The sequence below is a fragment of the Protopterus annectens genome, chromosome 1.part0 (assembly GCF_019279795.1).
Source record: "Protopterus annectens isolate FY-2018-M chromosome 1.part0, PAN1.0, whole genome shotgun sequence".
NCBI classification, from domain to species: domain Eukaryota; kingdom Metazoa; phylum Chordata; order Ceratodontiformes; family Protopteridae; genus Protopterus; species Protopterus annectens.
In genome coordinates this window covers 1,163,812,211-1,163,832,803 of record NC_056725.1, presented here as the reverse complement: position 1 = coordinate 1,163,832,803, position 20,593 = coordinate 1,163,812,211, and the positions used below count along the sequence as shown (strand labels likewise).

Below are 20,593 nucleotides of genomic sequence, written 5' to 3'. Positions count from 1 at the left end.
TCTAAGTCTTTTGGATTAAGCACTTGGGCTTCGGACCAGTTGTTTTACATTAGGAAGGTTTGTGGCAAGCACTGTGGTGGCAGGACAGGTAGCTTTCATCCTTCTAAGTTGGGAACTGCTGATTGAGAGCCCCAGTGTCCAAGGGTATTAGTTCTGGTTTAGGCACTTGGGCTTCAGGCCAGTTATTTTACATTAAGAAGGTTCGTGGTCTGCACTCTTGTGGGAGAAGAGGCTGGACTCTGCCCTTCTGAGCTGGGAATTTCTGGTTGAGGGTTTATAGTGCCTGAATATTTGAACTGTATCTTACTGAAATTGGTACACCTTGTTTGCTCTAGCATAGACTAGATCCCACATAACACAAATACTTGCGAGAGATGCAGCTATTTAGCCAAATTGGAGGCTGAGCTCTCTCAACTCAGGACTGGCAAGACCAGACAGGAGGAGAAGGCAACTACACACACCACAAAACCAGCCTCACATAATGCTACCACACCACTGAATCAAACACACAAAGACATACTCGGAGGCTCTGAGTAAAAATTTACCTAAACAGCAGAGGCCTCCAAAGCAGACACCCAAACAACTGCTACCTCAAGACACCCCACAAGCAACACATAAACCACAAAAGCAGTGTGCAAAGCAGTCACAGCCCTTGGAAGGCCAAATACAACACCAAACATACTTGTCATAGGTGACTCCATAGTCAGACACACTGATGTCCCACTCACCAGGCTGAACAAGGAGAGGGTCACAGTAAGCTGCCTATCGGGTGCTAGAATCCACCACATAACACAAGCACTCTGGTCACTCCACGGCAAGTACAAATATGACACAGTCATTGTCTATGCTGGTGTGAACGACCTGAGACGCACCTCCCTGGACTACATGAAAAGAGACATAGAGGAGCTCTCTGATTATGTAGCCCAGGCAGGTATGACCCTGACCCTGAGCAGTATCCTTCCTTCACCAAGAATGATGCCACAATATAGAGACAAGATGATCAGCTTTAACAATTGGCTTAATGTCTGGTGTCATTCAAAGGGGATCCAGTGTCTGTCTGCCTGGGATGACATGCTTGACAAGCCACGCTGCTTCACAAGGGACGGCTTGCACCTGTCACGCCTGGGATTCGGGATATTGGCTAAGGCTCTTGCCACCCCCATAATGCCTTTTTTAGGCAAGGCTCAAATTCTAAACCTACCACCCTAGAAAACAAAAATGGGAAGAAACTGAGGGTAATGCTGCTCAATGCCAGAAGTCTAAATCTCAAAATGCACGCACTCGAGGCCCTTCTCAGTATGGTGAACATCGATGTCTGTGCTGTAACTGAAACCTGGTTCAAGGCTCCTGAGAGCACCCCGGCACTATTAGGTTTTACCTCATATCATGCGTTCCGGCCACAAAACCCGGACCACACCACAAAAGGAGGGGGTGTATCCATATTCATAAAGGATACCCACACCTCCAGGTTGGTGGCAACGCACAAAGCTTCGGAAACCATCCAGGTGCAACTAACCATAGGCAAAACTGCTCTACAAATTGTAGCATGCTACAGGCCACCCTCTCAAACTCGGGAACCCCACACAGCCTTCCTGAAGACACTGTAGGGTATAAATGTATCTCCAAACACCATCATATTGGGTGACTTCAACTACCCGAATATAGACTGGGAACATTACTCAAGCCCTAACTTTCTAGCCCAACGGTTCCTGGAGTTCATAAATTCAAATGCCATGGAACAGCTAGTCACTGTTCCCACGAGAGGAGAAAATATACTAGATCTCATTATCACAAACATGGGGACAAAATGCTCCACACCGGAAGTATATCCCTCATTGGTGAGATCTAATCATAAACTAATCTCACTGGAAATCCACATCCTGCCCCACCCCAAACAAAAGACCACAGTGAAGAACTTCTCTAAAGCAAACTTCACACTACTCAAGACTGGCGTGGTATCCTTCAAGGCCCCTGAGCCAGTGGAAACCACAACCCAAGCTGCGGAAGCCCTTACAAATGCCTTCTATGAACACCTCCAGGACTGCATGGATCAGGCAATCCCAAATAAAACCAAGACTCTTTCCACAAAGGGCAAACGTCCAGTCTGGTGGACCCCAGCCATTAACAAACTTTACAATAAGAGGAGAAAGCTATTACATTATGGAACAAAATCCATAAAAGGGAAGTCACCCCTGATCATTATTAGTAAAAAAATACGAGCACTCATAAAATCAACTAAGGCCAATTTTGAGAGAAAAATTGCCATGGATTCAAAGGACAATCATAAGACCTTTTTCAGCTATGTTAGGAATCTGGGTGGAAACTCCCAGATATGCTCAGAATTATTCCAAAATGATACAAAAATCACTGAACCCACAGACATTGCCAACATACTGGCAGACAGGTTCAGTGCAAACTTCACCCCCCCCCCCCCAAAGGAGAGATAACTATCCCAGCAGAGTGTAGCCTCCCAGACATCTCAAATGCGCAGGTGAAAGCTGCTCTCTGTAAAGCTAAAAACACAGCATCAATGGGACTGGATGGTGTCCCTGGCTGTGTGCTACACGAGCTAAATGAGGAATTAAACCCGCACATAATCTCAGCCTTACCACAGGATACGTGCCCAAGGAGTGGCGTACGGTAACTGTGGTCCCACTCCACAAAGGCGGTGCCTCTACGGACCCTGGTAATTACCGCCCCATAAGCTTAACAAGTCTTGTCTGCAAAGCTATGGAGAGGATCATAATGGAGCTCATCAACAAAGATATAGGGGACTTGCAGACATTGGACCCGACCCAGTTTGGCTTCGTCAAGGGATGCCTTTTGAACTTGGTCGACTTCTTCGAAACAGTCACCAAGACCATTGATGAGGGAAAGGCAGTCCATACAGCCTACCTTGACCTTGCAAAGGCCTTCGACACAATACCCCACTCGGGTATTGTTGAAAAACTTACCAGCTTAATTGTAAACACATATATCACAAGATTGGTTGCAAACTGGCTTAAGGACAGAACCCACAGGGTTAGAGTTGCTGGCGCTATGTCAGACTCCAAGCTGGTCACAAGTGGTGTCCCACAGGGCTCGGTCCTTGGCCCCCTATTGTTCGGCATCTACTTCTCAGAAGTACAGGCCAACATGGGAGGACTTTGGCTGACAAAGTTTGCAGACGACTGCAAACTGGGCGCCATAGTGGAAAGTGCATCGGACACGGATATCCTTCAGAAGGGACTCACGGAAACAGATAGCTGGTGCCAGAGCCATGGCCTGAAGTTAAATGCCAAAAAATGTATAGTCATACCCTTCGGGAAAAACAAGGTAACCCCAAGCTACCATATAGGTGGCAATCCACTAAGCACAGAAGAGGTTATCAGGGACCTGGGGACCCAGGTTGACAGTGGCCTTTCTTTTGACATTCACATTGCTAAAGTGGTTAGAAAGACCTTCTACATTGCCCACCTGATCATGAAGGGATTCACATCCAGATCTAGTGAGGTCATTGTTCACCTGTACTCTTCACTTATCAGACCAATGATCGAGTACAATGCCCCATTCGGGATGTATCTCACCCGACATCTGCAGCAATTGGAGAGACCCCAAAAGTTCCTCACCAAAAGGATAAAGGGACTCCAAAATCTGTCATATGCTGCCAGATTGAAGAAACTCCAGCTCTATTCAGTTGCATACCGTCTGCTCAGAGGTGACATGTGCCTGACATACAAGGCCATGTCCAACCCGGAATTAATGGACATGCTCCACCTCAAAAAATCCAAATCCACCAAAACAACTAGAGCAAGTGACTTAAACCTTAGCACGGATATAAATAGGACGTGCTGGAAGGATAGATTTATCACTCAGAGACTCCCTATGCTGTGGAATAAAATCCCGGTCCATGTGAGGCAGAGCACCTCGCTGGCTCTGTTCAAGAGAAATCTTGACCTGTGGATGGGAGATCGTAGGTTTATCTTGGGAGATCGTAGGTTTATCCCGGGAATCATCTCTGTGTCACTGCTGTACAGAGGCACAACAAACTAATGGGCACAGTATTTTTTCATATAAGGGGTGGCGTAAGCCACAAAAATTTGGGCTAGGCTTATAAATGCCTTAGGGCAGATAGCCTAGTATAAACCTATGAACCTATGAACAAAAGCGGATATTAAGATCTTACTTTTCCTAGTAGCAGATTTCTTTCCGACCATTAACACCTACTGCATGTCCTCAGAAAAAGGTGCTTAAAAGGCAATGGAATTGTATTATTCAAGCAGTCGGATGAAGACATTGAAGGCTGGGTGTTTCAAACAACCTCTCTCCTGCATGAGTAAGTCAAAACTTGTAATTACTCTTGGTCATTTTTAAAAACGGGGAGAAACACTGTTGCCTGGGCCAAAGCAGTATCCCCAGAATTATCTTTGGGGAGTCATTCTGAATCTTTAGATGAAACCTGGTTATCCGAGGGAAGGGTGGAAAAATATACAGAGACAATCATGTCCGTGGGAATGAGAAGGCATCTGTCTTCCAAGATTGTGTGCAAGGAGTCTTGGAGCAGAACTTCTTTAACTGCCTGTTGTTGCTTGAGGCAAAATGAACCTGCTTGAGGAGTTCCCCACAAATGGATCAATTCCTGGAAGATCAAAGATGCAACTTCCATTCAGCTCATCAGGAATAATGTTTTGCTCTGACAGAATGAAGGTAGCTTGGAGGAACAGATTGTGCTGAGTTGCTCGTAATCGGGCTACTATAGCTAGTCTGCAAAGGGACTAGGACCCACTTCCCCCTGTTTATGTACCACATCACTGTGGTGTTGTCTGTGATTCCTAGCAGAGGGCCGGGAGTACAAAAATGATTTATAGATTTGGAAGCATTTATTACTGCCATCATTTCTCTGACATTGTTATGTGCTTTAATTTCTTTTGCTTGTTCCAAAGGCATCTGACTTTCACCATTGTTAGACACATCTCCCCATGCAAAGTGTGATGCATCTGTGGTTACAGACTGAGTAGGGTCTGGAAGAGGAAAAGGAGACCCGAGTTGAGACAACTGGCTTGTTCACCAGAGTAACTGCATTTTCATGAACAGCAACACTGGAATCTGAAATGAAAGGAAAAGCTGGTGTTGGTCCAAACTAATCTGACAAATCATTTCACCTTCATTATGTGAAATCCAGCCAAAGGAATCATGAGAACAGCAGAGGCTGTGAAAGCTAGAATTCTGAGATACTCCCTGACAGATGCCAAAGTCTAGTTGGAAGATATTAGAAAACTGCTTGTAACATTCCACTTTCTCGTGAGAAAGAAACACCATCATAGGGAATGTGTCCTCCGGACATCCCAGAAACACTATCCTGTGAGAGTGGATAAGAGAAGATTTCTTTATATTCACCTGAAAACTATGGCTGAGAGAAAAAAGGTTTACCCAAGCCTGAGATTCTTGACAACGTGTTAAAGAACTTGCAAAAGTAAGGCAGCCATCTAAATATGGGTAAATGTGATAGCCCTGCAACTAGCAATGGGCTATTACAGGAGCCAGGCACTTTGTAGACACTCTCTTGGAGCTGTTGACAAACCAAAGGGAAAAGCAGAGAATTGAAAATGTAACCCAGACACAAAAAATATGTAAAAAGCATCTGAAATCCTTGAGAATTGGAATGTGAAAATAAGCATCTAAACCCAGATTTGCTAGAAAACAAAGGTGGAATGAAAAGTAAAAGAGACTGTAGAAAGCATTTTGAACTTTGGGACTTTAATGTGAAGGTTTAGAAAAGAAAGGTCTAGGACAGATCTCTAGGTCCCTTCTCTTTCTTTGGCATGAGAAAGAATCTTGTATAAAACCCTTTTTCTGTTTGATTTTGGGGGGGGGGGTGTATAACTTACCAGAGACAGCATCTGATCTAGGATAAGATGGAACTGGGAGGTTTAATTGGACAGTTGAAGAAGAATCTTTTGAACTCACTCTGACAGTTGTAGACTTTTTTGAATGATCCTGAGAACCCAAGGGTCTGAAGTTATCTTGTGCCACAGAGGAAAGTGAAGACCTAGAATTTAGGAAAGCTTTTCAAGGTTACCAGGGTACGGAGGGGGAAATGTATGGAAGGGGCGTATAGTAATCCTGTTTTTTCTTAGATCGTCCTTTATTTTGCCAGAACCATTCTTTTTTTTTTTTTTTTAACCTCCCTGCAATTGCTTTTTCAAAGTTGTTTCTGTGTTCTTTTTGTAAATGCTTATTCTGTTTCCTGAAAAGGAACCCCAACTGGAAGAAAGATGAAATATATTTTGGCAAGGAGGACTGACAAATCTGGGTAGCCCCCTGCATTAACATTCCTCTTTTTCAAACCTTTTATGGACCTCAGCAGAAAAAGGACCAAATAACACCACCTGTTTATCTAGGGGGAAGCATTCAGCATCTCCACTTTAACATCCTCTAGTAAATTCTGACATTGCAGGCAGGTGAATATTTTCATCACTGACACAGTGGTAGCTGGTTTTTCAAAGTTGTTTCTGTGTTCCTTGTTGGGAATGCTTATTCTGTTTCCTAAAAAAGGAACCTGAATTGGAAGAAAAGTGTGTATTCTATTTTGGCGAAGAGGATTGAAAAATATGGGTAACCCCTTGAATCACCTTCTTCTTTCATCAAACCTTTTATGGACATCAGGAGATTAAGGACCAATTAACACCCCTTTATCCAGGGGAAGCATTCAGGATCTCCACTTTGACATCCTCTGGTAAATTCTGAGAATGCAGCCAGGAGAATCTTCTCATCACTGACCCAGTGTTAGCTGCTCCAGAATTGCTCCAGAAACCCTATAAGTAGTGTCATAAGCACATTTTATTTAATGTTTGGTCATTTGACGCACGCAGGATACTAATGAGTTCAGAGATGCTTTCGTCTGGTGGGGGGGTGCTAGTAATTAACTTTCTCTTGTCAAAGGAAACCAGCAGAAACTTTAGGCATGTGAGACTGATAGTTCACTGTTCATACTTGAGAAGTAGATGGACCTATTCTGTAGTCGGGCTTTAAACAGACTTCTCTTATTTGTTAGGAAGACTGTTTGCTGCTTCTGTTTACTGCATTTTTGTGAAGATCTTTTTAAAATATTCTTTTGTATTTGATGTACCTTTTAATGAATGTTATGTCTTTCATTATAGATTCCTTGAAATGTCTTTTTTCTAGGGTTTCTCTGAAAAAGTACAGAGAATAAGATGGTCATTGGGAAAATGTAAACCTCAACATACCACACACACACACACACGGATTACAGAAGGTTGCTTTTTTTTTTTGTTTACTGAGATATGTAACTTGGAAATACTGAAGTACTATTTCTGCTTTTTAAGATATTTTAATTTAGAATTTCTGGTCTACTTTCAGCTTGCATCACATGGACTACATAATCGGCATATCTGTTTTGTACGTCAAACATGCAGTCACCGAAGGAAAAGAGAATGGACAAGTCCGAGCCTTTCTTCATGCCCTGTGCACCTAAAAGGAAGATGAGTTCTGAGATTATCAGTGAGGCAAGGCATTCTTTAAGGATTTTAAAAACTCAAAGACCATTTACTCCTAGAGAAGATCAGCGAAAGCTTTTTGGAACATCATCTTCAAGAACTCCTGAAAATAGACCTCCTTCTGCTTTCAGGTATTTCAGTATTTTAGTAATTATTTGCCAAAAGTGCCGACATAAGGTAATAGTTTTATTAATAGACAGGTATTTCAGTATTTTAGTAATTATTTGCCAAAAGTGCCGACATAAGGTAATAGTTTTATTAATAGACTGTTTGAAAAATTATTATTGTCACACTTTCTGAAAATAACATTAGTAGGTATATGTATGCATACAGCATGTTTGTAGTGTTTTAGCTACATGCCCTGTGGCAACTTTTTAAGAAAATGTTATCTTGCACTTTCAAAATAAATATGCACAATTTGTAAAAATAAAAAATAATCAAGCGATTGTCCTGACAGCTATGTTCTTGTTTTATTAGTATTTGAAAGTACAGGTCCTGTAATATAAATGAGCAAAAGCAGTTGTAGCATTAGAGTTGCCAGGTGTTCGAAAAGAGGTTTCTGTCTCGTACTACTTAGGTTTGCAGACTACTTCTAGGTAAAGGAAGCCAGATAGTAAAACACAAAAGAACAAGCTCCTGATATACACAGTTGACTAGCTACAAAGAGTATGTATAATTGACTGGCTGAAAATTTTTGAGCTGTTTATTTGTAATTTTTTTTTTTTTTTTTTTTAAAGGACTGTCCTTGTGGGCAGATCTGCTCAGGTAGAAATTTTACCTTAACAAGAAAATTACATCAAAGACAAACAAACAAGAATGCAGATAAAACATGTCCTGTTTAGCATAACTAATGCAGTTAATATGCTCAAGCAAGTGTCTTTTTTACCTTAAGCTCTGTATAGTTTTTATGTGTGACTATTCATCTATATTTACTTATTTTGTTTATTCATTGTACATCAAATGTATGCCTATTTTATTTATTTTACATTTGTTAACTAGGACGGAGCCTATTTTCAGCGGAGGCCTGGGGAGAAACGCTCCAGATGCATGCCTTTTTTTGTATTGTGGGAGAAAACAGGAGTACCCAGGAGAAACCCACACAAATGCAGGGAGGACGTGCAGACTCTGCACAGAAGGCACCCCAGCCGAGAATCGAACCGGAGAACCTCTTGCTGTGAGGTGACATTAACCACTGTGCCGCCCATTAAGTGAATTAATCACCAATAATCATCTAATAAGTGAATATAACTGTACTTGATGTATATTGTATTTCTGTCTGTTTTAAGAATTGGTCATTGATGATTTTATTCCTGAGACTCTATTGAAAATGTGCAGTAGCCAACTGAATATTCCTGGTCATCAAATGCATATTAGTAAGTAATTAAAGACAGGAAAGGTGCACATTAAGACAAATGATAATATGTTTACATTGCATTTGCAGTACAAGTAAACAATATATCAAGACTGTTATGTATGTAAGTATGTCATTGTGTCAGGAAGGGGCTGGGTTACGGAGAACATCTCCATATAGCTGGAAACCACTTTGAGACCGTATGTAGGTTTAGTGGAAGAGATATTAAGAGACACTAGTAATTTTTTGACGTCACTGGGAGGATTTGAACAGACCAGGTGGAGAGGGGAATATGTCATGGTAACCCTAGATGTTCAAAATTTATTCAGTCATCAGTAATGATTATGGGATAAGAGCTGTGAGCAGACTATTGAGGGATTTAGGATTAGGAGATGAAGGAAGATTGGGGCTAATAACTCATCTGTTAAGATTGGGGCTAATAACTCATCTGTTAAAGTTGGTTTTGGAATACAACATCTTCGTGTGTCTTAGTGATGTGTATAGGCAAGCACAGGGGTTGCGATGGGAACCCCCTGTGCCAATACCTATGCTAATTTGGTACTATCTTTTTGGGAGAGACATTGTGTTGGATAGACACAATATTTAGAGAGACGAGATGATGTTATACAGACGCTTTGTGGATGATGTATTCATTTTGTGGAGGGAGATGCAAGAGAGCTGTTTGATTTTTGTCGCCTGTCTAGAGACCGCAACTACTTTTTTTTTTGATTTTCAGTTTCTCACTCTAGGACGATGATAGATTTCCTTGATGTAAAAATTGAACAAGATAGTGAGGGCTTTATAACGAATTTATTTAGGAAGAACTGTTGGAAAAATAGCTTATTGAGATATAACAGCATGCACCCGAGGTTTACATTTTGTAATATTGTGAAAGGACAGGTTTGTAGGGCATCTAGGATCTGTACAGAAGAGAAAGATTTTGAGGAAGAGGTGAAGTGTTTGGAGGGTTACTTTCAGGATGGGGGTTATAATAGAAAACTTACCAAGGGTGTAACGGATAGGAAAACGGCCTTTAGACAAGGAAGAATGGGTCCCCTTCTGACCAAGCATACAAGAAGTGCTATGGATGTGGTTACCAATACTCCGGTTAAGGACAATCAATCCTTGAGGATTATACAACAATAATATAAATGGTATTTGTGATATTGTAAGAAGTAATTGGAACATTCCTAGGACTGATGAAAGAGTTTATAGGTGATGACCCTATTTTGGTTTTAGGAGGAATAAGAATGTAAAGGACATTTTAGGGCAAGAAAGGGGATTAAGATACAAACAGATTATCAATAAAACAGGCACTGTACCCTGTGGTTCTTGTAAGGCATGTAGTTTTATTAACAAGGCAACATATTTTAGACATCCAGTTACACATAAGGGGTACCACTTTGGAAACAAAGCAACATGTTGGACGACAGATGTCGTTTACCTAGCTGAGTGCCAACACTGTGTAAGCTTTTATGTGGGGAAAACCAATAATATGTTTAAGGTGTGGATTTTACAGCATTTGTCAGCCATTAGGACTAAGAACCAACATAATGCTCTATTTGGACACATTGATCAACATGAAGGACATGAGTTTAGGTTTAGAGTTATCTGGAAGGTAAATAGCAGTCCCAGGGGAGGTGATATGAAAAGCCAGACTGAATTAGAGGAAACTAAGTGGAGAATAGAGTTGATGGCACATAGACATCTGGGACTTAGAGGTAGTCCGCATGAAACCCGCCTTGAAAAATAGGCGGGTACAATACTGAGCAGTGAGTGGCTGTTATGATGTTTAAAAACCAGCAAGCAGAAAGATGTTTTATCTGATGAAGGGTAAAGACCTGAAAGTGCTCAAAAGTGGACAGTTTCATTCCTTATTTATTATTTTATTATTTTTTGTCATTGTTGGTCTGTTTTTAAAGTCATTAAATGTTTTTACTACCTGTGGTGATCCGCAGCATTTTTTTCTGACTTCATTTAGAATATGCAGTTTACTTGATGGAAACTGCTAAAGTACAAATGCCAGGTGACATGACAGTATTAATAAGGGAATATGATTTTGCACTTTCATGCATCTCCGTGTGTGAAAACTGATAAATGTACATAATGACAGCTCACTGAACTACAGCCTGGTTTAGAGTCCCACAACAACAATGATTAGATCAGGACAGAATACATAGTCAAGTAACATGTTTACCTGACACTGTATATGTGGACATGCATGTTTTAGCCTTCTTATAACTTAATCAGCCCAACATAAGTAGACTGACTGGCTATACTTCAGAAACACAGGGTCTTTAAACTCAGCTGATGTCCATAACCATTATGGTGTCTGCCCACAGCTTGTGGGGTTTGGCTTTATTGGCCTAAATGTATCCACAAAGACGTAAAAAGGAAAGGTCATGGACATTCAGAAGCCATAGAGCTAAAACACTTGATGTCCTTAAGGGGTCATTTGCATATATCCTATGGGAAAGGAGTTTTAAGGTATTGCACAGTGAAAACTCTAGCTTGACTTAGTCTTTCTTGTAGTTTATATAGTTTATTCGTGTGTGTGTGTGTGTGTGTGTGTGTGTGTGTGTGTGTGTATGTGTGTGTGTGTGTGTGTGTGTGTGTGTGTGTGTGTGTGTGTGTGTGTGTGTGTGTGTGTGTGTGTGTGTGTGTGTGTGTGTGTGTGTGTGTGTGTGTGTGTATATATATGTATGTGTATGTCTATAGATATAGATATATATAGATATAGATATATATAGATATATAGATATAGATATATATAGATATATATATATATATATATATATATATATATATATATATATATATATATATATATATATATATATATATATATATATATATATATATATATATATAGAGAGAGAGAGGGAGTTAGATAGATACGCATACACATCACAGTATGTTTAGCTGGATTGCTAGATGACCAATCCAAGAACCATAGTTTAAATTTATTCCTGATATCTCCCTCAACCTTGATCCAGAATCTAAGTGAATATATAGAAATGCAGAGAGTAACACTGGAGCCTCCTTGACTCAAAAGAATAACTTGAGCATATATGTGGAGTATTTAAAATTTGAAAGAATAATCATGTGTTAGCTTTACCTGAGTGTTTTATATAACAGTTGAATTACTGATGATCTTGGATGAAAATAGCATGCGTAATGTGCTTCTGCTGCAGTTTTAAATGGTAGAAGTTTGCAGAAATGTGTATAAAATATTTTTTTAAATAGAAGGTGTGCTGGACTTTTTCATAGACTGGCTTTTGGAATTTAGGTCCGAGTACCCATTCAAGGGTTATATATGCTTTGGCTTGGCTTTTTGATATTTATATGCAGTGTAATACAGTTATTGTTATTTTACATTATAGGGAATGAGAAATGAACACTGTGCTAGTGTTATTTTTTAATCATTTTCATGTTGTTGTTCATATTAAACTAAATATAGTTTGGATTTAGTGTGTTCTTTTTGTAAGTTAGGATGCTTTTGGGATGTGCAAGTGACTTGTGTATGTAGTGCATATATTTTTTTGCATTGTAATGAATGGGAAATGTAATTGATGGCTGAGTGAATCAGACCCTGCACTACAGGAAAAAGCTTATTAACAGCTCATAGACCTTTTTGTAGCCTTACTTATCTACACCAAGTGCTAGACAAACTGTTGTAGCTCATATACAGTGTATTCCATACCCATGTGCCTGCAAAAAACGAGCCAAATTAAACATGCATTCATAGTTAAAATATTAACATTAAATGTGTAGACCTCATTCTGTTCTGTTTATTAACAGCCATTTAATAATCACAGTCAAAAGCCAATAGAACAAGGAAGCCAAGGATCATACCCAAAGAACATGTCTCCTATGATGATGCTTCTCTGTACTACAGTTGTTTTCTTCTTTAATGCCATAACTATTCTGGGATGTAGGAACCAAGCATTTATATACACAGACGGATGTGACCCATCAGTTACAACCCCTTAAATGACTACATACACATCATGTGTTTCCATGTGATCAAATGAATGAGCAAATACATAAGTAATCATCTAGAAGTGTATTTCAGTTCACTGCAGTGAGAACCATACAGTGCAACCAATTGCACCCCTATGCCCTCCTAACTGCATCAGAGACCAACACCCAAAATCAAGAACATATTTTAAATTACTTTTGTTACATACTTGGAAAGTTGCTAACATGGCAGGTTTTGCATTAGCATGCATGTTCTGAAAGGTATGAAGTCTGAATCTCACGTCTGTCATTATTTAGCTACTATAGTCTGCAACACTTATTTTACAAGGAACAGATCACAAATAAAAGAAAAAAAAATTAGAGGATTAGTTGAGAATTATACTCTGTGTACGAACATGCACACTTGTGCTCTGTCTCTCCTGTATATAAACACACACACACACACACACACACACTACAGAGGGCTCATTTACCCCTTACTAAAAATATAACCAGCACCGTGGTGAAAGGGAACATTTCCCTGCAGTCAGTAGCATAGCTGGAGGGGTGAAAGGGGCAAGTGCCCTGAGCACAAAGTGTTGTGGTGTGTAATCGCTGTTTAATTTTTAAGACTTTTTAACAGCTGGTATTGCATTTGCAATCAAACCTAAAAACAGTGTGTGTGTGTCTGTGTCTGTGTCTGTGTGTGTCTGTGTGTGTCTGTGTGTGTGTGTGTGTGTGGGGGGGGGGGGGTCTAAACTTTAGCAAGCAGTTTGCTACAGTTTAAAGGAAAAATATTTTTGTTTTTAACTACAATGTAAGGAGGGTGTGCACAGAGATGGTGGTGGGGGGCTGTATCTGGCTACTTTGCTGGTGTGTTAGTGCAAGAAGCTGAGTTTGTTTATTTTATTTTTTTTTGGAGGGAGTGGGTATGCATCTAGTTATCTGCCAGTAAAAGGAATGGACATTTTTGGCTCTAGGTAGGGGGGGGGCATGTATCTGGTCATCTGGTTGGTGTGCTAGTGGAAGAAAGAACATCTCTCTTTACTCGTTAGGGTTGGGGCAGGTTGGAGACAGGACCAGACTGACTTCTACTTTTCAGGAGCTCCAGGTACCAGATCACAGACTTTTTTGTTTTGTTTTCTTTTTTTCTTTCCTCTTCAGTTGAGGAGATAAGGGGGTGGGTTGTAGTTAGCGGGACCAGCACAGAGAGCTGGTTGAGCCAGCTATGTCTCTACCTGCAGTCACCTCATTTGAAAAGATTGTTTTTCACTCCTAGCAAAAGTCACAACAGTAGCTATCAGAATCATTGTCTGTATTGCCATTCTAAGCAAGTCAGGTTCCACATTTTTCTTTATTTTTCAAGTCAGTCTGTGTCTGTTGTTGCATAAAAGTATATGTAAATCTTTTTTAGATATGTAAATCTTTTTTAGATATTTGTGTATTCACACATTTCCCATTCAAAACACTTTTTTCTTTTTTTCAGTAACTAATTCTGAAGTACAGATATGGGTGTACAGCCACTAAGATTTCTGAATACTTGTAGGTTATAACCTTTTTTTTTTCAGATTTAAGCCTCATTTAAGAGATAGGAGAGTGCAAGCACTGTACTTGTGTTGCACTGTACTTGTGTTGCAGTATATGTTATCTCTAAGACTAAGATTATAAAAGCTCATTCTGGTTTGCAATAATGGTAAGAATGGATGTACTCTTCAATGGTGAGATTAACATAATCATCATAAAGGAAAGTATTTATCTCTAGAGACGATAAGAATAAAATTAATGTTTAAGAAGGTGTTAGTGTATTTTATGTTTTATGAAATTAATCAAGGCCATTTAACAAAAGATCTATTGTAGGTAAGACTACAGTCAATTAGTTGTCCTCGTTTGCACTTTGAAATTGTAGTGTCCTAGTCTGACAAAAGACATAACACTCAGCAATATTAACGTGGCTCTCTACTGTTGCATCTGAATACAGTGTTTGCGGAGTGCAGAGGGGTCCTGTTAGATGGCAGTCATTCATATGTCATTGTGGAAATCAAAAGAAAGACTGTTGTGTTAAACCAATAGCTGGGATACAAAAGCTGACAGGACAAAATGCAGTGATCTTTTCTGTGAGCTACACTGTCTGTCTCGATGCATTTACTGTATCTTCACCAAAGTTTGTTAATCTTTGCAGTCCTTATTAAGAAGCCCATGAAGACTGACCATCCCCAGGATTCATGAAGCCTGCGCCAGGCGTAGCGTAGGTGGAATAACGCCAAATATGGCCGTCGAGCGATTCAGGTACGATCCAATTCCACATGCACTACCGGTGTACGCCAGAACTGCGCAGCCCTCGGCATAGGTATGCTATTCACCCCATGCGCAGTGTCGCACCATGCAAATGAAGGCATATAGTGATTCATGAAGTGGTGCAGGCGTAGCGTAAGCCCACGGAAATGTAAACCAAAAAACACTGTTTACATTTTCCCAAACAGAACATCGGAGCTATGGAAGCGGACCAGACTCATGTATTACAAAGTTAACATATGCCAATGGCTAAGTACACAGCCAATGGCATAAGAAAAGATGCACAACACCTAAAAAACAACATTTAATGTCATGTCCACAGTAACGCACAGTACAACCACAGGGCATGTGTGCGCAAACAGGAACACAAAGAAAATATATACAAATGTCATAAAATCGCAATGTAATACAAATCAGGTTTTCACCATAATACGCAATGGTAGGCATGGTACACCACAACCAAGGTGCAAGGGTTGCTAAGGGCCTGCGTCAGTGTTCGGTGCTGTAACTATGAATTAGTAGTCAACGCCATGCAAATGAGGCAGGTAATACTGAATCGCAAACGTCCCACTGGATGAAGGATGTACCATATGGCGCAGTGCTACAACACCAAGGAGTGGCTCAGAGGAGATACATGACATCAGCAGAGGGGTGTGCCACCATAGCAGTAAGCACATTGAAGCAATGCAAATCTGGCCTGGCCGTTGCTAAGCAAAGCTGCAGGACAGGGGTGGGGAGGAAGGTATAGAATCGTTTAGCTGAGAGCACATATGGTGCCCGAAAGCACATGTGAACGGGGATGAAAACGTGCCCGAAACCGGGTAAGCGGATGCATGCACCACGAACAATGGCACAAACAGGAAGGTCAGGGGAAGAAAAGAAGGAAATGCTGAAGTAGGGTAATTGGAGTACTACTGAGCAATTAACAGCAATCCACTCACGGCGGCCAATCGACGGCAGCTGACAAGTCTGCTCGCAGAAACCTGCAAAACAGGATAGGGGAGGCATTGGATTGCAAAGAAAGGAGGGGAGGCATTGGATTGCAAAGATAGGAAATCTGTCATAGCAGAGCAAAGCAAACCGACAGTAGACCGGCAATAGAACACATTACGCAAGATATGCTAGGTCTAGGAAAGTACAAATGAATGGCAAAAACACTGAAAGCACTCAAAAAGTACCAATAATCCCAAAAACGATACTATCACAGACCAACACATTAACGCAGTTCAAACGATACTATTCTGGTCTGATGAAGTCCATTTGTTTTGGATGAAAACGCTAAGGGATAGTATCGTTTGAACTGCGTTAATGTGTTGGTCTGTGAAGTTCATGTCATTTCATTAAATACGTTTTAAAAGAGTTACGGAAGTTATTGGCAGTTCTTTTTTGGCTTTCTGCACTTCGTTTTTGGGATTAAAAGTACAAATGAAAGCAGGCTGCTGGATGCATGCCAGAAAATGGTAGGTGGAGCAGGCTGCTGGATGCATGCCAGAAAATGATAGGCGGAATGTGCAGAAATGTAAAGGGAAGGTCAAGAGGTAATCCACGGCAGCCAAATGTAATTCAACACCAAAGGCACCGCAATAGTAGTTCGGTAGTAAAACACATAAGGTACCCTGTAGCTATGATCGTACATACACACCCTATGACATCATCGGTGTTCACAGCACAATAGTATAAAACGTGAAAGCACCCTACACACACACCTGTGTATTCACAAACACTGCACCATAGGTGTAAACACACGGGGAACTTTTAAAATGTACATGTTGGGAGCTGCCATAGCTGTGATTCATCAACATGTGTTAGAGACTGGCGGTGTTGTGGAGGATGATGCCGACAACCACCGCAGGCCCCGGAGGAGGAGAAGAGTGTTCAGACCAAGGGTAACCTACCAGGGGCTACATGATCTGGGGATAGTAGAGCGTTGCAGGGGTGGACAGGGACATCTTACAGCAAATAGTGGAGCTGTGCCTGCCATGCCTGAGAACCAGAAACAACAGAGGGGAACCCATCCCAGTGGACATGAAGGTATGTGTAAGCTTGCGAATATTAGCCACAGGTACCTTTCAAAGGCCAACTGGAGATATAATGGGGATTTCACAGGCATCAGCATCCAGGGTACTACACCAGTTCCTGGATGCCATGTTACCACATGCCAATGAGCATATATACTTCCCCCGACCCCGGATACAGGAGGAGTTGGCCAGAAATATGCGTCATTTCCACCGTGTGGCACACTACCCGGAGGTACTGGGTGCAATAGACTGCATGCACATACATATCAAGTCACCACCCGGTGAGCATGGTAGGCGCTACATAAACCGCAAGGGATTCCACTCCATCAACTGCCAGGTCGTGTGCAATGCCCATAGCATTATCATGGATGTGTGTGCTGGCAGCCCTGGAAACTACTATGACTCCCATATCTGGCATGCCTCACAGCTGTATCAGGTATTTGTAAGGGGGGATATCCCACATGGCCACCTTGTGGGGGATGCTGGCTATGCACTGGAGCCGTGGATGATGACTCCCATCAGAAATGCGCACACACCCATGCAAGAATGCCATAATGAGGCACACGCACATGTGCCCACATCTTCATAGTATGTGCCATGCTACATAATATGATCCTGCGGAAACAGCTGCAGCAGGGACAAAATGGTGAAGGCCGTCATAGCCTACCGCAATTGCCAAGGCCATTGCAGGCACAGAGGGATTCAAACCATGAACACACTGTGCCAGCCCCAGTAGGCAGACAGAGGCATGCCCAATATGCCTACGCCATGGCAAAGAATTGTAGGCCCCTACGGACTGACACACCTCTCCACCTGCACACAGTAAAATGGATGGCACACAAACACGACCACCTGTAAATTGTAATGTATAGGTGGCCCACTGTGTGAATCCTACATAGGCAGCCCTCAAACATTGTACACACAACAGCTATTGGAACATGGAATGTCAACACCTGAACAGTACATGCGCATATCAGCATATGTTGGTGATGTGTGTATAGGTTCCCAGGTACATCGGTAGGTACACGCCCGATTGTCAGAGGCCATACACCAAACGGGGCAAACCGTGTCCGCTGTCGCCACAACATTGAGTAACCAACTGTCGCTTAGTGGAGCAGAGGCAATCGTGGGAGCACGTGTGTAAGCACTGTTCTGCACACACTCTGCACGAATTCCCTGCTGCGTTAATGAGGGGCTCCACATAATGTAATCATGGATGTTGTGTCAAGGCATGGGGTGTACCCATGACAGGTAAGAGTCACCCCAGCATGCTCCACCTATGGTCGTTTGAAGATGTAGCACAGTATCGTGTGTGGCTCACTGTGATATACATACCCAGTGCTGGAGCACATCCAGTAAACATCACATGGACATACCATTAACTGGACTCCTCAATATGTAAACTAACTGAGTTACCCATGTGAATGCAGTATGGAGTAACAGCCATAGTATACTCCACATACAAAACGACATAACACGTGTACAAATCCCAGATGTCCAAGTGTTAAATGTAGTGACCGTCGTGCATGTTCCCGGTCCCACGTCCTGCAAGGGATGTAACGTAATCCCGAAGGCACGAGTAATGCGTGTCGGATGCAGGTCATCAGATCATGTTTAGCACACGTTAGCGGGAATATGTGTTGCCCACTGCTGGTAAACGACGTTTAAATATGACTATACGGATATGTGCGAAACAGGGCTAAGCTTCTCCGAATATCGCACAGATCACGGTCAATGTCCAGAACAGGTGAAACCAGCATTATTCACCCCTGTACTAATAGCGCCTGCTCTGAAGGGTAAAACAACCACTGCCAGGAGTAGAACACGCAATCATGGATACAATCACCTAACACTATTGCTAGCCAAGATGTACCTACGGTAGGGTTGCCACCTCTTCAAATGATCAGTGTGGGACATACGTCAGATATCTGCAGGCCGACACATACACCCACCCAGTACAAAAATCAGAACTTCACTGTTTTGCCTAGATAAAAGCTTATTCTTGTAATGTATGTTTACTTATTCTGTTTCTATAACATATAGGTGGTTCAGATATAGAATAACTGTTTTATGCAACTATTACATAAACTATAGGAAATAAGTATGTCCTAAAATCTCAGGAAATTTGCCATGTTTACAAATATTTTGCAGGACACAACTGCCCAAAGAGGGACTGTCCCTCGCAAAGTGGGGCAGCTGGTAACCCTAACCTACAGCAGGTGTGTAATGTGACTGGTACAGACACAAACGTGCGGAGTCCAGGAAACAGTATACACCGACAAGTACACAATGAAAGGTGTAGCTTGCCTGTCACTTTCCCTGTCAGATTATATGTATATATGTATATACTGTGTTTGTGTGTATAAAATACAGATAGAAAGGGCGATAGAGTGATATATGTTGATATATACGGATTCACTGATATCTGCAAATATATAGATAGGTCATTGACATTCATAACACCTTGGAGATACAAATAAATAGGATACTGCCAGCTATGGAATGTGTAACATACCGACACACGTAACCACGAGGCTGAAAGACCGAAAGAACACAGTACCGGAACAGTAGAACAGCGAGTACTACTGTGCGATATGAAGGGACATTTAGTTACTGCTGCCGGTGTTGCGGTCCACGTAGGTACTGTATTCAACTGTGAGTGCCATAATTTGTGTATGTTGAGGGTGCCATGTGCATTTTCATGTGACTGTAATGCGTGTGTGTCCGCATCGTGTGTCTGTTAGTGCCAACTCGGAGGTAGATCATTACGGTAGGTGTGTGTATAGCTAGCCATAGGCATATGGTTACCACCTGTCCCACATTAGGAGGGACAGCCCCTCTCTGGGCAGGCGTGTCCTGACATAAAACATTACAAAGGGAAAATGTCTCGGATTGTAGGTCCCATATATTATGTAATAGTTGCATGAAATAGTTATGCCTGTATGTAAGAAACGTAAATGTTACATGCAATATGATAAGTAGCCAAAGTCCCACAACAATAGGTATGTATTGAGGATAAAAGTATGTGCTATCTTGTGTACTGACCGTGGCTATGTGTCGGCCTGTAAACACTGCTCTGTGTCCCGCAAGTGTCCAACAATGGCCATATGAAAAGGTGGCAGCCCATGGCAAAGAGGTTCTGTCACCAACACAACTGCAATGACTGCAAATATCTGGGACAGAAATACACAGGATAGCTGTCATTTAGAAATATCCCTTTACATATCGCTGCAATTCTGGAGGTATGGAAGTATCGACCTCACCTGCATACTGTATAGAAACCAATTAACAACGGCCCAATGTAAAATCCCGTAACATAAGTCTACTAACTGATAGCTCTTTAATTAGGGAAGGGGCCCACTATATATCTGTAATATGTAGAAATGCAAGCCCCACAAACCTGTATACGCTACGTACACCCACCGACATCCCCCACACTAGAAACTATAGCAATACAGACTGTAATTACAGCACAA

The 20,593-nt window shown here is 41.6% G+C and overlaps 1 protein-coding gene across 3 annotated transcripts in view; it reads left to right on the top strand.

The window, feature by feature from the left end:
- The window catches only part of ARMC2 (armadillo repeat containing 2), a 1,279,645-nt gene that overhangs the window by 30,022 nt on the left and 1,229,030 nt on the right, over positions 1 to 20,593 (top strand). For all 3 annotated transcript variants that reach the window (XM_044065306.1, XM_044065323.1, XM_044065313.1), the window contains exon 2: positions 7,360 to 7,627. In XM_044065306.1, coding sequence (XP_043921241.1) covers positions 7,410 to 7,627 — 218 coding nt within the window. In that variant the 5' untranslated portion in view covers positions 7,360 to 7,409. The remainder of the gene's footprint in view (positions 1 to 7,359; positions 7,628 to 20,593) is intronic.